We start from the raw sequence: 22,837 nt of genomic DNA on the forward strand, positions 1-22,837 counted from the left end.
AATAAAGCAGGTTCAGTAAATGGATGGATAAATAAGTGATTAAAAATGTCCATCAGAAAGACTTCTCCAAATATACTACATAATTGAGAATAGTTTGACTTACTGCATTTAAAAAACAACAGCAACAAGCAGCCTGAAACAATAGCAAAGGATTTCCTTTCTTCTAATTGAGTCTGACAAGTCGAATTAAGTCTGGCTGCAATACTGTGACCTTTTCTCTCACTGGAAAGTGGAACCCTATAGAGTTTCCAAAAGAAGATCACTGCTGTGGTGCAGAATTATTTTCCACCATCTGCATGCTGCTGTTTGTATCACAAGTTGCGTGACTCCTGCAGCTAAGAGTTGGACAGCTTACATTCAGAGGTTAAACTTTAGCTCTGTATATATAACAGTAAATTCATGCATTACTTTGTATGTATGTATGTATATATATATATATATATATATATATATATATATATATATATATATATATATATATATAATTATATAATGTAACCATGGGTCAGTTGTACAGTTATATTAATTATTTCATTTCATTTTGAAGATACAGTAAGTTTGATAACATGAAAAAATAAAATTCTCTCTATAATCATGCCAAGTCAGACAGCACTGATGTTTCCTTGCATTCAGTGCACAACAAACTTCCAAAAACAGAGAAAACATTCATTTGATATAAAAACAGGTCAGGTCATTAATATATTTATTGGGTAAATGTAAATGTGCTAAAACATCATGCTCTTATTTAGATCTCCAAATCTTTTATAGAATAGTATTGAGCTGCTATACTTGATGAACAAGAAATACAGAGTTAAGTTCACACATCTGGACATATTATATATGGTATTCCTTAAATTAATCCAGCCAGTGTTGATACTAGTCTTGATATCAATGTTTACATTTTTTTAAGTCCTGTAGATTAATCGTTCTGCACACGTTCTCCACGTTTAGGTGGAATAGTGAGAGCATTGTGGGTAAGCAAAATAAGTGAAGCAAATTTAACAAATAATACAATTTTAATGTGTGTCTTAATTTTTAAAACTATATAAGCCTACTATAGCTACTTATGTGTTCCTTTTATCAATTTGTTGATTATTAATTAGTCAGGATATAGTGACAAAGCTTTAGGAAATCAACCCTAAAACATCCTTGTGTAAAGCTCTCTAGTCATGGAAGTTCTTTTCATAACACTCACCTTGTTTTTCCTCCATTTATTAGGCGAGTTTTGAGCTCTTTTACAGTAATGCACTTCTGCGGTATTATGCACTTGAAAACCTTTGTTTTCTTTGTCTTCATTTTACTAAGTCTATTTGTTTAATCTCTCAGTTTTCTCTTATTCTCTTAATATTGCTGGAAGGCTTTGCAGAAACTCACATCCCAACGCTAATTGATTTTACTGTAGCACTGGAAGAGAGAGTATCATCCCAAGGTTATAGTCAGACCAAGCCTTTAGTACCTTCTGTGGTCATGTGAACATGCACCTGGTCTGAGAAGGGTCTGGCCTCTATTGGGGTCTGAGGACCACCAGTTCAGATTGCCTACTTGAAACTATTAATGACTTGAAAGCATTGCATCCCTTAGACCTGACCTGACATGGCCTTTAAGGCCTAGTCACTCAGACATGTGTTGGGCAGAGAGCTGTTCCTCTCCTAAAGGGTTCGTTGATACCTATCAGAGGTTTAGTGTATATGCTGCCACCTGCTGGCTCGTAGGAGTTTTGCTTGCCTCCTCCGAATCATCTGCCTATGCCTTGTACTCTTGGTTGGACTGTCAAGCACCAATGTGTGCTGTTTTTAATTTCCGTCAAATGTCCAGAGAGAATGTTACCGACTTCCACCCAGACCAAGGGTCTGCAGGTTTTCATTCTAACCCTTTTCTTAATGAGTGACCTGTTTTTGCTACTAATTAACTTCTTTTGAATTAATTTTATTTGACTTGCTCTTGAAGACTCAGACCCCTTAATTGTTTTTTTTTCCTTAATTAGCAGCCAAACAATAATGAGATACAAAATAAACCAAAAAATGGCCAACAAACTGTGTCCATCATACAATATCTGAAAATTAAGAAAGGTGAAAGTCTCAGGAATGCTGATTTGCTCAGGTCCCCAAAACAGTGCGCTTAGAAAAGAGAAAATTAACAATTTCGGAAAAAAATCTGATAATGCACCACGAGAGCAGCAACAAGCCATGAAATTAAAAAATTGATATAATAAACGACAAGAATTGGCACCTTATTTAGCAGCCGGTTGGAGTGAAATTTGTTGGAGTTTGACGCCCTGACTTAGTTGGTCTTCTGCTGGCTCACTCACTTCACATCTCATTTCTGTTTCGGTGCCATTTCAGGAAAGAGATGAAGCAATTCAGAGGAACAATGAAGAAATTCAGGGGAGCAAATCTTAAAAAAACAAGTCAATTAAAATGAATTCACAAGAAGTTAATTAGCAGCAGAAACAGGGCACTCATTAAATAAGGGATAGAATGAAAACCTGCAGCCACTGCGGTCCTCCAGGACTGGACTTGGTGACCCCTGACCCAGACCATGACAATGAGACTCTGTCACGCACGCGCTTATTCAATTCTTGATGTAACAATCGTACACTCTGTACTGACTAAGCTTTTTGCCTCCATCACTCCAATTTGAAAGTCTCCTCCTATGTGAGCAACTCATTTTTATTGTTTTTGGCTAAATTAAAATTGATTATTATATCAAGATCTGTGTAAAATGACTATACCTTGAGGAATTTTCCAAAAATTAATAATGATGCTCATTACATGGCCCTAAGATTAAATTGTGCTGTTGGCATTAATACATATATATTCAGCATTTTCAGATATGAAAGCTTATTGCATCAGTCCTAGTGATGGTGAGCCATGCAGCAACGTTACAGCACTTTAATAAGCCAAAAAGTGTTCAATAATATATCAGTGTGTACTTTTTGGTTTAATTGATTACACCCACAGTAATTCTGCCGTTCAATTTTAATATCTCCAGGAATGCTATTTATCATGTTCTGTGACTAGGCTCTTATTTAATTTAAACAACTTTGCGATGTCAGAATTGATTACAGGGATGTTAAATAGTATAATAGAGAAGAGCAATGCACAGCTAGGCGTCTGAGTTCAGGAGGATAAGGGAAACTACAAAGCGTGGGCTAATTAGTACTGTATGTGAATCAAGATGTATTTGGTGACACTGCTAAGTAATCCTGTATATGAACTGACTTACCAGCTTGATGTGTTCAGCCATAACTGGATAGGAAAATGAGTCCCAATGTGTCTTGATTGGGGTCTGATTAAGTACAAAAGGCCTCACAGAGGTGAAGGTTCATGAAAACTGAAGTGTCAGGATGAGTCAGTCTGTATGATAAGGAGGAACTAAGTGGGATTACTAGCCGTGACTCTTAAAAGTATATAGTCCAAAAGTGTATGATTAGTAGCGTTACAGACTGGCTTCACTTGCGTCTGCACTAGCAACATGCAGGCAGCAATAAACTGAAGATCTACTTCTTGTGCCAAACTGATATACCCAGCTTTATTCACACCTGATCTCAGCTATGATGTTTACATGCTTGAATGCACCAAATGTTTGCTTTTTTGTTATTAAAAGTAATAAGTAAGGGGCTTTACAATTTCGAGCTTTCTGTATAGTACAAATGGATTTTGTGATTTGTTAAATACTGAAGACGTCGGTCAAGAATGTACAGGTATATTCTTCTGCTTTTCCCGGTGGTTGGCCGTCCAATAGAAGACTGAATTGCCTTCACCAACTTAGCTGGAGTTTTTAGCAGAGACTTAGGAAGCATAACCTAACTTTTAAAAGGTTTTTTTTTTTTTAAATTCAAATAAACATTTAGAGACCTTATTTTTCCAACATTGCCCTAATACACTTTATTATCAGTTTCTTTAAAAGACTCATTTTTAGAGTTCCACTCTGAACTTTCATTCTGAAAGTTCTAATACAGCCTGGATATGCTGTCTTTTCTCAGGTTAACGATTACATATACTGCTCTGCTAGATTCCCCAATAATGCTGTCAGAGCTAAAAGAGACTCCTAATTTGATTCATTGAAAAATGTCCCCTGGTGTGGATGGTTTACCCAAAAGTTATTATCTGCTTTTTTGGAAAGCAGCTGGCACCAACATATCTACAATATGATGGACTCTGCTGTCTCCTCGTCCAATCTGAACATGTAACAAACTCTGCTGTGATCAGACTTCATTTAAAATGGCAAAGGTCTCACAGCTTGTTGTAATTATTTACCTGTTTCAGATGCAAAACTGCTGGCAGAACCTTTATGGTAGAAAAAATAAAACAAAATCTGGTTTTATTAGGTGTCACTATGTAGTGGACAATAGTGGGTGTCTGCTGCATATTTTAGATATTGAGATGTCTCTGTTTTAACCAGCAGCTCTTGTTTTATTTGATGCAGAGAAAGCTTTAAACCTTATGAACTGGAAATTTCTCTGGCAGGTGGGCTTTAGTGAACATTTTGTTCGTGATTTAAACTCTTTCCCAACAGCTGTAATCACTCCAAGCTTAAACATATTTTTAGTCTTTTCTGACTTTTTTAATGTGCTAGTCGAGGTTGTCCACTCTCTCCTTTATTTTTAAGGCTTGCTCTTGAACTCTTAGCCATTGTGCTTTGCTCTCAAAATTTCTCAAAATTTAATTTCTCCTACCATGACCTTCAGCTCCCAACATACAATTTCCCTTTATGCTGATGATAGTTTGCATTTTCTTGAGAATGTGACCTCAGACCTGCCACATACGCTTAGCTTAGTAACATTAGTTCATTTGGAAACGTATCCGGCTATAAAATCTGGCTGTGTCTTTCTCTTCAGATGCCTAATTCTAACCTGAAAAGAGAGCAGAATATACTTTGAGGCATTTAGAGTTTCTTATCCCATTGTTCAGTATTTCCCCTGGGCTCTCCACTTGGCCCTTGCGGGAAGACAAGTGAACTGTGACAACGCCTAACACTCCATTAAATGATGCTGTGACATCAGTCTTTGACGTGTCCTCCATCTTTGGATCTGCAGGTAGAAGAAGAGGAGAGACATTAAGTGACTGTACAACCTTTGAGCCATGAAGTTGTCTCCAACTTCACGAGTGTGATAATGTCTATTTCAATTAACGATTTCACAGGACAAAGCAACACATTTTATATAAGGAGATATGGAGATATGAGAGAAGTACTATCTAAAAAAATAATTTTCAGAGGTCATAGATAGATAGATAGATAGATAGATAGATAGATAGATAGATAGATAGATAGATAGATAGATAGATAGATAGATAGATAGATAGATAGATAGATAGATAGATAGATAGATAGATAGATAGATAGATAGATAGATAGATACTTTATTAATCCCAATGGGAAATTCACATTCTTCAGCAGCAGCATACTGATACAATAAATAATATTAAATTAAAGAATGATAATAATGCAGGTGAAAAACAGACAATAACTATGTATAATGTTGAATGTTAACGTTTACCCCCCCGGGTGGAATTAAAGAGTCGCATAGTTTGGGGGAGAAACGATCTCCTCAATCTGTCAGTGGAGCAGGACAGTGACAGCAGTCTGTCATATGAGTCAAGTATAGTATATCTAACTGAAAATGTCCAATACAATTTAGAGGGCAAGGAGTGATGCTCCCCACAATCATCTAATAAAATCACTTTATATGAATTAGGTCCATACCTAGTACAAGTAGTGTAATGTAGGACAAGAACATCGTGCTTGTCAGTGACAACCTGTGGAGCACATTTTTAAGAAAGTTCTGGCTTCAGCTGCTTTTGTTTAATACTACTATCTATAGTCATGAGATTGACATAGTCAAAATTATTCTGATGTTGTATGTTGGCAACGATACTTTCCCATACATGCATCCTTTTTCTAATGCACTTGTAAATGAAGGATATTTGTTCCTTTCAATTAGAATATAGATTATGTTATTTTTTAGTTTTATTCTGATGTATTTGAAGTTTACATGACTTTACACAGAAAAATGTCAATGTTATTAACAGCAAAGGGACACAAATGCTTACTTTGAGCCTCAGGTTAATGAATACTGCAATAAGCTGCATCAGCTTTCAAATGACACATAGTCAGTGTATTACTAGTGTGAGGGCATAAAAGTCCATGCAGGACAGACAAAGGCTACCAAAACCAAACCAAACTGAATCAGCCTTTCCTGATTAATGCTTGGATCAGATTCCTGCTATTCTCTCTGTCAGTTAACTGAGCAAAGATTTATAAAGTACTCACAGTGGGTCAAAATGCCCAACAGTGATGAGAGATCGAATGCCAAATCTGGGGAAAGCAAAGATCTGTGGTAATGGGCTGCCTGCTGGTCCAAAGTACAGACACTTGGCAGCTTCTTATTTCCTCCCAGCATTTGCAGAACTTGACAGTGAGAGCTGTGACATAAAAGGTGACATTATCAGTCTACAAGTAATAATTTAGTTTATAGAAAAGCTGGGCTATTTTTGATTGTCTTCCCAGACTGCATTTTTTTTTAACAGTAGAAGCTATTTATCGAGTCGACCAAAGACTAACATTCACCTATTAACTGTAAAAGTATTAATAAATACTGTGTATTACAAAAATAGTAATTTGAGTGAAACTTGATTTATTTTCTTAGGTCAGAACTTGACTCAGAATGGACTGCAATTAAAGAGAAGATAGAGGCAGAGTCTATGGTCATCAAAGGGCTCCTTCCCGATACTCAGTACCAATTTGTGGTTCGAGCAGTGAACATACATGGAGTCAGTGAAGCCAGTGAACCAAACGAGCCACTCCGAACCTTTCGTAAGTACATAGAGATATAAGATATGTGCTCTAATATTTGGTTCTGCATGCTGCCAACTTTCAACTGGCAACAAACATTCTATTGCATGTATCATTTTGATACTGAATTTCTGATGTTGTTCAAACACTTTTGCTTCAAGCAGCATCTACAAGGTGTGCTTCAAGTTTTAACCCTGTTTTTTACCCCTCATTCCAAGTTTACAGTCACTACTGTTTAGTTGTAGGTACCTTGAAACTTTTCAGTTTGTCTTGACTGATGATACCACCAGAAGTTGGAAAGTTGTATGTTTATTAGAAATAAAGTTATTACACTTTGAATTTCCTTTTATGCTACACCATTCTACTGATTTTAAAATAGTGTTTTTTCACCTGATAGACCTGCCACTCTGCTTTAGCTTATAACAGATATGCCTTTTGTGTGAAGTTTGAATGTGGTTGTTGAAATTTTTTGGTAATCAGTGATGTGGAATGTTAATGAATGTGTCCTGCTTAAAAATAAGCTGTACATGAGTATGTCATTTACCAAACTTTAACTGTTTTTAATCTACTCTCTATATATAAAATCCTAAGCCTAAAAGTGCAACGATTTTGTGCAACAATTTTATGTGACTTTTTATGTCACTTTTTTATTGTCACGCTTTGAATCAGGCTTATTTTAAAACCTACATATACAGTATATGTTTGGTATCATTCTTTTCAGAATTTATCGAACTTTAATGTGACGTTGTTAGATTTTCAGATTCTTATTCCGTTTTTAAGTTATAAACGAAAATATCAAGAACTCACGTCCCGCGAGATGAGAGTTTGTGCCAAGACATTTAACCACGCCTGGGGGCCGGAAATAAAAGACAAAGAGTAGATGACAAAGACGGCTGCTGCACAGGAGGTAAAAAAAAAAACTATTTGTTTCCCATTGTTTCACCATTTAAGAGGGGGTTTCGGAGGAGCGGCCGCGTCTCCTTGGGGTTTATTGCCCCCCTCTTCACAACACGAACGGCAGAGACACAAAGTGGCTGGCACATAGCACAGGCCAGGGGGGTTGGCAAGCGGAGTGAGCAGGGGGTAACCTCCTAGTTATTATATAGATAATAATAAATGAGAATGCCTAGTGACTTATGTTGCTATAATAAATAGTTATCTATTATGCCAGTGACTACATTTCAGTACCTACAGGGTCTTTGCAATAGTAAAAGGTGTGACAAATAGAGGCACTGTCGACCCCTTGAACCCTCAGACCAGACGTCAGACACCAGATAAAAGTCCAAATAATGGTTTATTCTAATAATACTGTGCACAAAGCACCACTACTCCACACCACTCCAATAAACAATAATCACTACAATAATTAACAATCCTCCACACTCCCAGACACTTAGCCACCCTACCACCCAGTTCAGCTCAACGTCTGGGATTTCCCACAGTCTCTTTAATAGTCCTTGACCCGGAAGTGTTTTGCCTCTCACTGTCCATGTGACCGTGCAGGTTTTTCATCTTCAACCCGGAAGTGTGTCATTTGCTCTGTCGCCATGACTAAGACGCACTTCCGGGTTATAGGTGAAACAAAAGTCTCTGGGCCTTCCTGCAGCATTCCCTGGAGGTTCCCATGGTATCCAGCAGGGCTGTGATGAAAAACTCCACTGTCCATGATGCCCTGCTGGAACTCGGGGCATCTCTATGTTGCAGGCAGGGCTCCACCTGGTGGCTTGGGGGTATTGGCCGGGATGAACGGCCGGCCATATTCCACAAAGGATAACATAAATAGTAAAAGGCAATAGTGTCCCTTGCATTTTAATAGGCATGTAGAATTAAAAAAAGTTCTCACTCCAAATCAATTCAAATTTAAAGTCAATTTACAAAATACCAACAAGCAAACTAAAAAAATCAAAACCTCATAAACCACACCAATATACTATCTTGGTTTAATCAGGGGCCCATCCTTGGCTCTAATCTCTTTTCTTTTAATTGTTGCTCTTTTAGTTGTTTAATTTTATGCTTTCTTCAGCATTTTATGTTGTTAAATATATTTTTGTTCCCCTTTTTTGTTTTGTATTATTTTCTACTTATTATTGTTTGTTTATAAGACAGTGTGTATTATCTTGCAGTGCGCAATAAAATTATTAACCCCCTTGGAAGTTTTTGCATTTTATTATCATACAACAATGAGTCACAGTGGATTTAATTTGTTTTTTCAACACCAATCAACAGAAAAAGGCTCTGTAAGGTCAACGGGAAAACAGATCTCCACAAAGTGGTCTAAATTATTTACAAACCTACTACATAAAATAATTGATTATTATAGTTATAATTTTTCACCCCTTTAATATGACACACCTAAACCATCAAAACCCTTTTAGCCATTTGGTTTTAGAAGTCACAGCATTAGTTATAATAATTCTTTGCATTTATATAGCGCTTTTCTCACTACTCAAAGCGCTTAGCAATTGCAGATTAAGGGCCTTGCTCAAGGACCCAACAGAGCAGAGTCCCTTTTGGCATTTCACAGGATTTGAACTGACAACCTTCTGATTGCCAGTGCAGATCCCGAGCCTCAGAGCCACCACTCCGTTCAGTAGTTCAGTGATGATCACTTGTCTGTAGTCAAGGGGCTTGAGTTGATTGTACTGTAGTACAACTGCATCATATCTGGAAAGTCTAATTTGTGGTGAGTCAGTATGTTGGCCTAATCTATACAATGAAGATAAAAAGAACACTCCAAGCAACTCTGCGAAAAGGTGGTTGAAAAACATAAGTCATTGGATGGAGACAAGAAAATACCCAAATCACTGAATATCCTCTGGAGTCCAGTTAAATCAATCATTGAGAAATGGAAACAGTGTGGTACACACAAATGCAAATTGAATGCAAAAATACAGAAACATCCTGGAGGAAAGCCTGACGAAGTCTATAAGATATCTGCACTTTGGGAGAAGATTTGTTTTTCAGTAAGACAACAAATCCAACCATAAAACCATAGCTACACAGGAATGGCTTTAAAACATCAATGTTAATGACTTGGAGTGGCAGAGTCAGAGTCCAGATCTCAATTCTATTGAGAATTTGACTGGACTTGAAAAGGCTGTGTCACACACCATCCCCTTGCACCTGACAGAGCTGGAGCAGGTTTCTAAAGAAGAATGGGGGAAAATAGCAGTGTCCAAATATGCAAAGCAGATAGAGATCTGTGTACACAGGCTCAAGGATGTCATGGATATCAAAGGTACATCTAATAAACACTGACTTGAAAATACTTATGCAATCTGTCATTTTGTGTTTAATTTAGACCGCTTCTCAGAGACCTGTTTTCACTTGGACATGTAAGATTCTTTAAGCCAAATTAAGTCCATTGTGGTTCAACATTATAAAATAGTAAAATGTGAAAACATCAGACGAGGTGAATACTGTATGTTAATTCGGTTAGGTATTGTCCTTGTTCTTTGAATGTTGAACCTAAGGGAGGTAGGGCCCCTGATACTAATACTGTGGGACTGACCTATTTACAGGCTTAGCAGGCTGCAATCAAGCTGCTGGGGCACAGGCTCCTGCTTACGTTTGTTTAACCATCATCATCAAGTTCTTCCATGTGAAGCCTGAAAACCATGAGGACTGATTGTGAGGTCATTTATGTTAGGTAGAATGCCTAGAGGGGGCTGGGTGGTCTCGTGGCCTTGGAAACCCGGCAGATTTTATTTTTTTCTCCAGCCGTCTGGAATTTTTTTGTTTTTTCTGTCCTCCCTGGCCATTGGACCTTACTTTTACTCTATTTAAATTAGTGTACCCTAATTCTATTTTCTTATTTATTTTGTCTTTTTTCTCTTTCTTCATTATTTAAATCACTTTGAGCTACATCATTTATATGAAAATGAGCTATATAAATAAATGTTGTTGTTGTTGTTGTTAACTCCCTTCTGTGGTTTCCCTTTGTATTTTTGTTTTTTGTAAGTACTAGTTTGGATTTTCTGTTCTGGATTTTTATGGACTCTCTGGTTTAAGGGTTTGTTTTTCAAGTTTGTATTTGGAATTAATTTTCTCATATTTCCTCTTTGAGACAGCTTTCTTGTATTTTGCCTGTTTTTGCATTTTCTTGCTGGCATAGGCCCTGGCCTCCTGTGATCATGCACTGTATTACTGTAAGCAGGCTTAAGAGATGGGATGGGATTATTTAATCATATTGTCATTAAAAAAATCTTTTGTTCTTTGGTGACACAAGTTACTTGATTTTTCTCTCTTTTTGTAAAGATTTCAGTCTTGCCTCAATTTGGCTTGTATAGGCAGCAAAGCCTGCTTCTTCAGTTTGGTGCCAAGCTCATTTTGTTTTTGGGTCTTTTGGGTTGTTTTTGAATTTTGTGAGCCCAGCAAAAACACATACATATGATCAGAAAAAAAGCAACATATTATCCTAAATAACTATGTGGGAGACATGGTGGTGCAGTGGTTGGTTTTGCTACTTCACATCATTAAGAAAGAAACAAAACCCAATGTGAAGACCTTAACTTTGTAGAAATCCTATTTCTAGAATTTAATCTGTTACAAGGATCTTGATTTGAAGAAATACTTCAAGAATATCTTAATTTTCCTATAATAGGAACTACTGTACAAATAATGTGCTCTGGTAAAAATAATTTATTTTTCTCTTTTTGGTGACAGTCTAACAGAGTTGTAAAGGTTTGGCTCTAATACTAATATCTGGAAGTTTTCACCTTGCTGAATAAGAAAAACTGGAGTTCTTTTACAAAATGAACTCAACATATCCGTCTTTAAACATTGAAAAGTACATTATCAAGTTATCAAATGACCAAGACTGAAGCTTTAAGTTGGTTGAGAAGAGGGGTGTCCAACTCTGGTCCTGGTGGTCCGCAGTAGATGCAGGTTTTCATTCTAACCATCTTCTAAATTAGTGAGCCATTTTTGCTGCTGATTAACTTGTTTTGCCTTAGTTTTAATTGACGTGACTCAGACCCCTTAGTTGTTTCTTTTTCCTTAATGAGCAGACAAACAATAATGAGACACAAAACCAGCCGCCACATGACCAGCTAACCTTAAAATAAAGAAAGGTGAAGGTCTCGGTCATGTTGGACTGCTCAGGTCACCAAAACATCTTGACGGTGGTCTTAGAAAAAGCAGAATTTCAAAAGTCTGCTGTGGCAGAACGAGAGCAGCAACAAGTCATGATATTCAATAACAGCTTTAATTAACAGCAAGAATTGGCTCCTCATTAAGAAACTGGTTGGAGTGAAATTGGCTGGAGTTTGAAGTTTCAATTTATCAGGTTGTCTGTTGGCTCATTTCACATCTCATTTCTGTTTGGCTGCCATTTAATTAAGAAACAAATCAATTCAGAGGACCTAATCCTTAAAAACAGGGCTATTAAAATGAAGAGAAAAGGAGTTAATTAGTGGTGAAAACTGCTTGCTGATTAGGAAAAGGGTTAGAATGGAAACCTGCAGCCACTGCAGCCCACCAGGACCGGAGTTGGACACCCCTGTTTCGGAATGACAATGGGTGCCCAAAATGTTTGCATGATTGTATAAGGAAGAGCAGCCCTGTCATAAATTTCATCCCTAATAATGTTATGACTACAAGAGAGCAAACTGCCTTCTAGAAAAACTCCAGGAAGTGGCAGCCATGTGGTCTAACAGAGACCATTGATGAAGAGAGTCGTTGGTAGATGAATAGACTTGAGCAGAGTAACAAATGGGTTATGGTAGTTGATGACCCAATGAAATACCACTTTGTAATGGCCAACTCAATTGTCCAGACCTGCAACTACACCGACAAGACCCGTGGCCTGGCAACCTGAGGGAACGTTAGATTAGACAAGCCGTACTTCTTCTGAAACACTTCCCAATCGAAGATCAAAATAAGCAAAAAGGTAAATAGTATGTAAAATAATAAAATGAATATATATTGATAAAAAGAAATGAAACAATCTCCAAACAATGTATATATATCACACCCCAGCCAGCCTCAACATAACACACAACCCTGGAAGTGACTGGCGGAATATAATCATAAAAGGTGCAGCAATAAATATACAATACAAACCCTCCCTTGTCCCTACACTGAACATGAAACAGATACGAGACATGGAAAACACATGAAAGTCCAAAAGATTAAACTGAAGTTGATTAACGGAAGTGAACTTGTCTTGTTGGAATTGTCCTATGGCAAATATCACACAGATGTAATGGTTGTTTGCTCCTTCCCCAAATGACAAAAAAACAGTCTCACCGTGTCGTTATGGTCCTGAACCCCGGGGTTTGCGTAGTGATGGTGAAGCAGTTGAATGTTTGGCATCGAAAGCAGCAAGCATGAAAAGGGTGTAAATTCTGCATTTCTTTGGTTTCCAGTGAAGTGTCCAGGTTGTAACTGATTCTGCATTTCCTTTCGTCCTCTTGTTTATTTAGCAATGGCCCAGATGGAAATGATGTGATTGACAGGGACAATTATCTCAAGGGGTCATGGCTGTACAGCGTTCTCCTTCCCCCTTTATCTCCAGGGGGAAAACATTTAAACAGACACACAATAGACTACATGAACGGGACAACGCTATAAAAGATGTGAGTCAGCTGTGGAAGAAAATTATGAATACAGACACCCCCACTGGAATGCCCCAATTCAAGCAATAAAACACAGGCAGGAGAAAGCGTCAATCGTTATTCTTTATCTAAATCTCTGAAGAGGCAAAAAGCATCATATTAGTGTTTTTGCCAAGAAAAAAGTGTCCTTTGCGCTATATTTATACAATTCATTGATTAGGTCACTATCTCTCTATTATAAAAATAAATCCTGGGAGTAAGACTAGGGAGACGAGATGTGATCTTCTCAGAAGATAATTTGACGTCCCACGAAACAAGACAGTAAGAGAACATTTAACACTAGAATTACCAGAGCCTATGAAAAAACTCGTATATCCGGCCCACCTTAAATCGCTTCTTAAATCCGTTCACACCTCTCCGCCAGCATCCTTTGTCCTCTAAATGTGCTGATAAAAGACAAGCTGCCAGCAGCCGGCTATTCCATCCCCCCACCGACTTAGAACGTGAGCGAAGTTTTCCCAGCTCACGCCTTGATTGATTATGTGGGAGTGAAGTGGAGTTTTACAGTGGAAATAACAGATCATTATTCTAAAGTAATCTGTGTAAACACATTGTTAAAACAGAAACTTTTTCATATTTTAGTAATAAATGTTACAAAATGTAGTAGGCATAAACTATAGAATATATAAAGCCTGAGTTCCAAAGATCAAATAAACACTTTCACAAAAGCTTCAAGAATGATTCAACAGCTTCTGTGGTGTAGCGCACTAAGATTTGCCTCTTAGCGCAGAGCAGCTTTTCCTTGCCTCACAGACCTCAGTTCGATTCCCCGCTGGGGATGAAGTGTTGCTTTTTTTTTTCTTTTCTTTTAAACCTCAAACGGACATAAAATTTATACATTGGTATGCACTGTCAGTTACTGAGATCGTTATATTTTCATGTGGGATGCTCCTTTTCAAATATTTTTTTTAACAATTGAGACTGCAATTAACAGGAACAACTGTCCTTAACGCGCTACGCCACAGAAGCTGTTGAAACATTCTTGAAGCTTTTGTGAAAGTGTTTATTTGATCTTTGGAACTCGGGCTTTATATATTCTATAGTTTATGCCTACTACATTTTGTAACATTTATTACTAAAATATGAAAACGTTTCTGTTTTAACAATGTGTTTACACAGATTACTTTAGAATAATGATCTCTTATTTCCACTGTAAAACTCCACTTCACTCCCACATAATCAATCAAGGCGTGAGCTGGGAAAACTTCGCTCACGTTCTAAGTCGGTGGGGGGATGGAATAGCCGGCTGCTGGCAGCTTGTCTTTTATCAGCACATTTAGAGGACAAAGGATGCTGGCGGAGAGGTGTGAACGGATTTAAGAAGCGATTTAAGGTGGGCCGGATATACAAGTTTTTTCGTAGGCTCTGGTAATTCTAGTGTTAAAACAAGTTCAAGGACATCTAACCAAGCAGTTGTTGGAATGCTTTTGGTAGACAGACATCATGTGCTCACAACTCTTAAAACAAAGACAAGCAGAACACGCAGCTTGCAGGAAGCCAGCAGCTGATCTGACTGCAACTCCTTAGCGTGCGTTCAGCCGCCCTCCCTTCACAACACAAGCAGCTTTATACTGTATGTCCTGCAAGAAAGATGTAACCACGCTCGGGGCCGGAAAGAAAGGACAAGTATTGTTTTTACAAACGTTTTAAAGTAAAAGTGAAAATAATGCATATGTAACAATTCCCATGGAAAAAAAAACAATATCTTTAAATTGTATATCCGGCAAATCAAACCCGGGGGTGGGCAAGTGAAGCAAGCAGGGGGCAGAGCCCCCTTGTTCTTTAAAAGGAATTCATTACAAATTCAGAAACCTTTTAACATGATTGGTTACACCTAGTTGCTAACGGGACATGGCAGATGTTGATACCTTAGATGACCACAATTTGATTGATAGTCCTGTTTGCTTAGGATGTACATGACATTTTAAATGTATTATTTTTTCATTCTTATTTTTATTTTAGGAGATGTGTGAACCTTCACCATGTGCATCTTGTTTTCCAAAAAGTAAAGAACCATGGCCTAATTAATTTTATGATTCACCTTGGTACAAAAAACTGGAAACTTAGTAGGCCTACTATAGAAGAATGGCTATGCCATAAATATAACATTTTCTCTTAAGGGGTTATATAAAGTAATAAGAAATACATTTATCATAGTGAATAATTAAATAACAGTGTCAGCTTTTAAGTATAAGCTCAGGAGGATATGAGACTCAGATACATTCCAGCTGCATATTGGACCAGGGTTCAATTTCAACTTTTACACAGCACAGAACACATTTCAGAGGTCTTCATTCAGGTAGCACCGCTACAACTTCTTGTCAGTGAAATACAAGAAGGTGCATTTGCAGTGGTCTAATGAAAGAAAGAAACTCTAGATGTTGGAGGACTGAAAAATAGCTCCTGATTGGATGAATCTTAGTTTCTTTTGATTCGTGCTGATTTGGGGGCCACAATGTGGTGAGAACTGTTAGAGTCCAGTTAGATCCATCCTGCAAAGCATAAACAATGTGTGCTGGCAGTGGCAGTGTAATTGCATGGGTGCATTTTTGTAACACATTTTCAGTGCCTGGATACAAGCAGAGTGATGTTTGATCACTCTTCATTGTAGCAGAGGCCCATATGTGAATGTATTTTTTTAAGTAGGTTAATTCTCCATGCCAAAAGACTGGAAAATTGAATGATTCCAGGAATGTACCAATGAATTCATCTCAATTCAGTGGTCTCCTCATTTTCAAGATCTCACACCAAACAAATAAATGCAGGAAGATATCTTTCATATAATCCATTAGATAACTTAAAACAGCATTGGGATGTATTGGAGTTGACATAGGCCATCATCCTGTAATTGTGTCTTATTTTCAATTGCACTGGCTTTATGTTTCCAAAATTCTTTGGAATCTATGCTACAAAGAACAGAGGCTGTTTTGAGAGTATAAGGAGGCCATACCCAGTATTGTTGTAGTGCTCCTAATAATGTGCTCAGTGAGTATATATTTATCTTGTTTGGGCCTCTCATTTTACAAACCTGATTTTTTCAGGAGCAAAAAAAATCCCAAACAGTGGTTTTTACATCAATATCCCCTGTAAAGATTTCCTGTAGGACGTCTGTGTTTGTTCTTTCTGGTTTTGAAATGCACAAATGTTGCTATTTTCAGAACCACCCAGTGTGTGAACTCCAGGTGAAAGAATATTGAGCCTGGATCCGCAGTCTTCTTAAAGTTCAGTTGGATTATTTCAGAATTTGGTAGAAATGAATGGCCATTTTTTGTCATCATCAGTTCATAGATAGATAGATAGATAGATAGAGTGCATCCGGAAAATATTCACAGCGCATCACTTTTTCTACATTTTGTTATGTTACAGCCTCATTCCAAAATGGATTAAATTCATTTTTTTCCTCAGAATTCTACACACAACACCCCATAATGACAACATGAAAAAAGTTTACTTGAGGTTTTTGCAAATTTATTAAAAATAAAAAAACTGAGAAATCACATGTACTGTACATAAGTATTCACAGCCTTTGCTTAATACTTTGTCGATGCACCTTTGGCAGCAATTACAGCCTCAAGTCTTTTTGAATATGATGCCACAAGCTTGGCACACCTATCCTTTGCCAGTTTCACCCATTCCTCTTTGCAGCACCTCTCAAGCTCCATCAGGTTGGATGGGAAGCGTTGGTGCACAGCCATTTTAAGATCTCTCCAGAGATGTTCAATTGGATTCAAGTCTGGGCTCTGGCAGGTCCACTCAAGGACATTCACAGAGTTGTCCTGAAGCCATCCTTTGATATCTTGGCTGTATGCTTAGGGTCGTTGTCCTGCTGAAAGATGAACCGTCGCCCCAGTCTGAGGTCAAGAGCGCTCTGGAGCGGTTTTCATCCAGGATGTCTCTGTACATTGTTGTAGTCCTCCTTCCCTTTATCCTGACTAGTCTCCCAGTCCCTGCCGCTGAAAAACATCCCCCCAGCATGATGCTGCCACCACCATGCTTCAATGTAGGGATGGTATTGGCCTGGTGATGAGCGGTGCTTGGTTTCCTCCAAACGTCACGCCTGGCATTCACACCAAAGAGTTCAATCTTTGTCTCATCAGACCAGAGAATTTTCTTTCTCATGGTCTGAGAGTCCTTCAGGTTCCTTTTGGCAAACTCCAGGCGGGCTGCCATGTGTCTTTTACTAAGGAGTGGCTTCCGTCTGGCTACTCTACCATACAGGCCTGATTGGTGGATTGCTGCAGAGATGGTTGTCCTTCTGGAAGGTTCTCCTCTCTCCACAGAGGACCTCTGGAGCTCTGACAGAGTGACCATCGGGTTCTTGGTCACCTCCCTGACTAAGGCCCTTCTCCCCTGATCGCTCAGTTTAGATGGCCGGCCAGCTCTAGGAAGAGTCCTGGTGGTTTCGAACTTCTTCCACTTACGGATGATGGAGGCCACTGTGCTCATTGGGACCTTCAAAGCAGCAGACATTTTTCTGTAACCTTCCCCAGATTTGTGCCTTGAGACAATCCTGTCTCGGAGGTCTACAGACAATTCCTTTGACTTCATGCTTGGTTTGTGCTCTGACATGAACTGTCAACTGTGGGACCTTATATAGACAGGTGTGTGCCTTTCCAAATCATGTCCAATCAACTGAATTTACCGCAGGTGGACTCCAATTAAGCTGCAGAAACATCTCAAGGATGATCAGGGGAAACAGGATGCACCTGAGCTCAATTTTGAGCTTCATGGCAAAGGCTGTGAATACTTATGTACATGTGCTTTCTCAATTTTTTTTATTTTTAATAAATTTGCAAAAATCTCAAGTAAACGTTTTTCATGTTGTCATTATGGGGTGTTGTGTGTAGAATTCTGAGGAAAAAAATGAATTTAATCAATTTTGGAATAAGGCTGTAACATAACAAAATGTGGAAAAAGTGATGCGCTGTGAATACTTTCCAGATGCACTGTATGCGTGGGTCTAAAGGGGAGGAATACGAGTGTGTGTGTTTGATTACGAGGGAAAGTGTGTGTGCATGTCTACAGGGGGGCAGGTTAGGGGTAGATGTAGATGTATGTGTGTGTATCAGCAGGAGCAGATGGACTTCACAGCTCTGGGGAAAAAACTGTCTTTCAGTCTGCTGGTGCGTGTTTTTATGTTTCTGTACCGCTTTCCTGAAGGCAGTGGTACAAACAGTCCATATTATAACAAATGCCTTATTGAAGACTAAATACACTTTATAAGCTCTGACCTTTTCTAAAATATAAATCTTTAACAACATACAATAAAAAATGCCTTTTATGAAGAAGAGATGGGATGTTTTGTGGCAATACTGCTTAAACATGTACCCTTCTGATTGTGCCTTAAAATCACGTCTGAGTTACACAAAGTGGATCTAAACATGTAGAGTCAGCTCTCTAAATTAAGATGTATTCAATATTAACAAATGAAAACAAACAATTAGATTTTTCAGTTGAATAAACTGTATCAACACGTCTTTTCCTTTAAATACTGCAAAATATCGAACAAGATTAATTTTCTCTTGAAAAATCCACATTCTTCTAAGTGCTGCTGTTATAGACAGTAGGCAGAATAAAAGTCAATTTCGGTTTTGCTTTCTGTGCGAAAAGCAGTTGTCACATTCCTTTGGGTTTTTGCTTTGGAAATAAATACTGTTGACAATGTTCTATTCAAAAATATGTCACAGTTAAAGCAACAAGCTGAAAATAAGAAAAGTACTTACAGGGACAAGCTGATAATCAGCATCCAGAAATGCTCAATAAAATATTATGCTATTGCAGCGTGTCAGTTGCCTACCACATGTATCAAGTGTTGGAAGAACTTAATTAGCAACTCAGCCTTATTCAATTATACAAAGCCTCCCACGCTCCCAGACTGAGCACGTCACTGTCCAATTGCCAAAGCCTCCCAGACTGAGCACATCACTGTACATTTGCCAAAGGGAAACACAAATATTTAGAAAATCCAAATTCATCTACTAAATAACAATCTGGTTACCTGTTCTTAATCCAGACCAGGGTCATGGGGGTGGTTGGAGCCTATCCTAGCTAGCATTGGGCACAAGGTAGGAACATACCTTGGATAGGGTGCCAGTGCATCACAGGGCGAATACACACACACACACACACACACACACACACACACACACACACACACACACACACACACACACATACCAAACACACACTAAGGCTAATTTAGCATTGCCAATTCACTTATATGCATGTCTTTAGATAGTGGGAGGAAACCAGAGCACCCGGAGGAAATGGAGTGAACATGCCAACTCCACACATAGAGGGCCTGGTACGTGTACCCAGTTCTCCTTACTACAAGACAGCAGCACTACCACTGTACCACTCTACATGAAGGTTATTACAATAAATTAATCAAAAGAAAAGACACTATAGCCAGGGATTAAATTCTGGCAACACCTTAACAATGCCTGTGAATAGTAACAACATACAGTTTACAGTATATAAAGAACTACAGATGACATTTTTTGTTAGGATTTTACCATTTCTGTTGCCTGTGCATTCAGTAACAAATAATTCAAAATTCTGATTTAAATGCTATTTCATGCTTGGAATCAAACCTTAAAAATTATCTTCGGCTTTGCTTCTGAAAGGACGTTATGTTGCTCACGTTATAAAACGATACAAACTACTCACTACTCTAGTGTCATACATATCACTCATCTGAATCTGCTTTTTCCAGTGCAAAGTCATGAACAGTTATAGTCAACCAGCACGGGAGGGTAGCAGCCCATGATAGAGTTCTAGCCCATTGCGTGTTACACTCATACTGTATGCATTTGCTAATATCAGTCAAAAATTGATCCTGCAGTTATCTTAACAGCACATCTTTTGGCTGTGAAATGGAAAAAGAAAAATGTGAATTCTACATTGGACCAGCGTCCTGTCTATAGCTGGTTATGCCTTGCACTCAGTTCTACTGGAGTTAAGCTCTGCCTCCCCACAGTCCTGAATTAAATGAGGTGCATTTAAAAATTCAACCTACTGCATCTTTTGGTACAAAGTGGCCATATATATTACTTTAGATTCAAAAATACCCATTACTGTCTTCAAAGCTTGCATTAATCTTGAACAGTTTCTCACTGAATGCCATTTGATACATACCTTGGAAATGGGGCAATTTTCTTTTCTTAACAAGTGTATTTGAATTACTGGGCTGACATCACTTGAATTTCTCTAGCATCATGCTTCAGTAGTGGTTACTGTTGATCAACAGTGGATCACATTTAAAGGGAACTAGTAAATCAGCTGGGAAATGCTCTTTTTCCAATTATATATCAATTGGTTTCCAAGTTTGATTTTCTGAATACACTTTCAGTATTAATGCAGAATTACCCAGAGCTTTTATGTTAGAGCCACTTGCATGAAATGAGTAAGATAAGCAGACCTCACTCTAGGTGCCAGGTTGCCCAAGCTGCAACTGTGTTGGCAGGCAGCTGTCACACAGGCTACTCTTAGATGAAGTGGACCTGAAATATTAAATTCACAACAGAATAAATCTGATTTCTACAAAAAATGAATGTTTATTGTAGTCTTCTTGAATGTAGCTGCAGTATTGCCGTGAACTGCATACAGTATGCAAATTTATTTGTAGACCTTATGTCCTTTTTAATCAGGAGCAGAGATCATTTTTATTTAATTTCGATGAAAACAGTGTAAAAATAGTGCTATATAGCGCCCGACCCGGTACAGATTACGCTCGGAGGCACGTATAAAATAAAATAAACTGTTTTATTTTTCTTCACCTGTGAGCACACGTCTTCCCCGTGACCCACAGGCAATGCGCAGTCCCAACTCAAGCACTATTAATAAGCAGTAACACAAACACGAACTTCTGGCACTACCACTCCTCCCTTGAAGCTTCGTCCTCTCCTCCCGACTCTGGCCCCTGAGTGGTGGATGCTGGCCCTTTTTATAGCCCACCAGTTGCTTGATCACCTGTTGCTAATTGCACTTCCGGGCAGGGCTGTAGTGGTGTCCATGTTGGTTCTGGGATCCATGTAGCACCCCCTGGTGGCCACCCCAGATCCCCACAGGGTTGTGGAGAACTCCATCTCGCATGGAGACCTGTGGAAAACTGAGGCACCATCGTCAACCAGGGAAGCTGCCACCAAGTGTCCTGGGGGAGGTACTGAGGAGCCCATGGCTGCTCCCCCGGGAACATATGTGGCAGGGGTGTCCCGGCCAGGCATGGGATCCGGCCGCCCGTTACAGCAGTTTTAGTAAATTAAAATACTTTTATACTAGTACAATTTCCAAAAAAACTCATATCATCTAAGTTAAATGGTTGAATTATTTTTATGACTTGTCTGAACGTTTTATCCAGTGCAACTTACAGCATTAGAAGATACAATTGGTTACATTTGTTTTGTTTTTTCAACTGGAGCACAGGCAGGTGAAGTGACTTGCTGATGGTCACAAAGTGTCAGTAATGGGATATGAATTCAAGGTTTGTGGTCCAAAGCCTTAACTACTACACTACATTGCCTGAAAGTTTCTGTTTATCTAGCAATTTTAACCACTTTGCAAAATCCTACCACATTCTGTATACCTGTATTAACATCTTATATATAAATGTCTATGCGTGGAGGTGTGTGTGTCTATGAGAAGTGAGAGGTGGAGTCTTGGTAAGGGCTTCGCCTCCGAGGAAACAGAAAACTCGCTTAGCCGCTAATAACACAAGCAGGGCCAGCACGTCAGCAAAACGAAACCTCTGAAGAAAGACAAAATCGCTTAGCCGCTAACATCGGTAAAATGGTATCCCTTTTACTTTTTCTCACGCCGCTAATGCACAAGCGATGCAAGCACTTTGACAAAACAAATCCTCCCAGGAGAGAGACGCCCAGAGTAGTTTCTTTCAATTTCCTCATATCTCTGCATTTCAATTTTTCACTGACGATTTCAATAGTTTCTAGGACCCCGGGCTTTTTGCAGCATGGTCTTACACAGCTAGTCTTATATATAAATGCCTACACGTAGAAGTGTGTGTGTCTGTCTGTCCAGCCCGGAAGTGACAGGTGGAGTCGGGGTAGGGGCTCCACCTCCGAAGATACACAAGCGAGGCCAGCACGTCGGCAAAACGAAACCTCTGAAGAAAGAGTCACTTGCTTAGCGGCTAATACAGGAACAAGGTGAGCACATTGGCAAAAGGAAACCTCTGAAGAAAGACAGTTGCTTAGCCGCTAATGCACAAGCGAGGCGAGCACATCGGCAACACGAAACCTCGAATGGAATTCATCTGTGGTAATTTGAATCGATTAAAGCTCATTTAGAAATGCATATACCTGTGTATATGAGGTCCCACAATTCACATTGCATGCCAGGATAAAAAACAAACCCTGAAGTCCAAGATGTTCTCAGCAGTCCTTTCCGATAAAAGTCTGGTGAGGCGT

At 38.7% G+C, this 22,837-nt stretch overlaps 1 protein-coding gene across 4 annotated transcripts in view; it reads left to right on the forward strand.

Annotated features, from left to right (window-relative positions):
• LOC114652156 (pikachurin) overlaps positions 1–22,837 on the forward strand; it is a 261,111-nt gene that overhangs the window by 119,692 nt on the left and 118,582 nt on the right. For all 4 annotated transcript variants that reach the window (XM_051927677.1, XM_028802386.2, XM_051927678.1 and 1 more), the window contains exon 7: positions 6,650–6,816. In XM_051927677.1, coding sequence (XP_051783637.1) covers positions 6,650–6,816 — 167 coding nt within the window. The remainder of the gene's footprint in view (positions 1–6,649; positions 6,817–22,837) is intronic.

Source organism: Erpetoichthys calabaricus, chromosome 5 (assembly GCF_900747795.2).
Source record: "Erpetoichthys calabaricus chromosome 5, fErpCal1.3, whole genome shotgun sequence".
Lineage (NCBI taxonomy): Eukaryota > Metazoa > Chordata > Cladistia > Polypteriformes > Polypteridae > Erpetoichthys > Erpetoichthys calabaricus.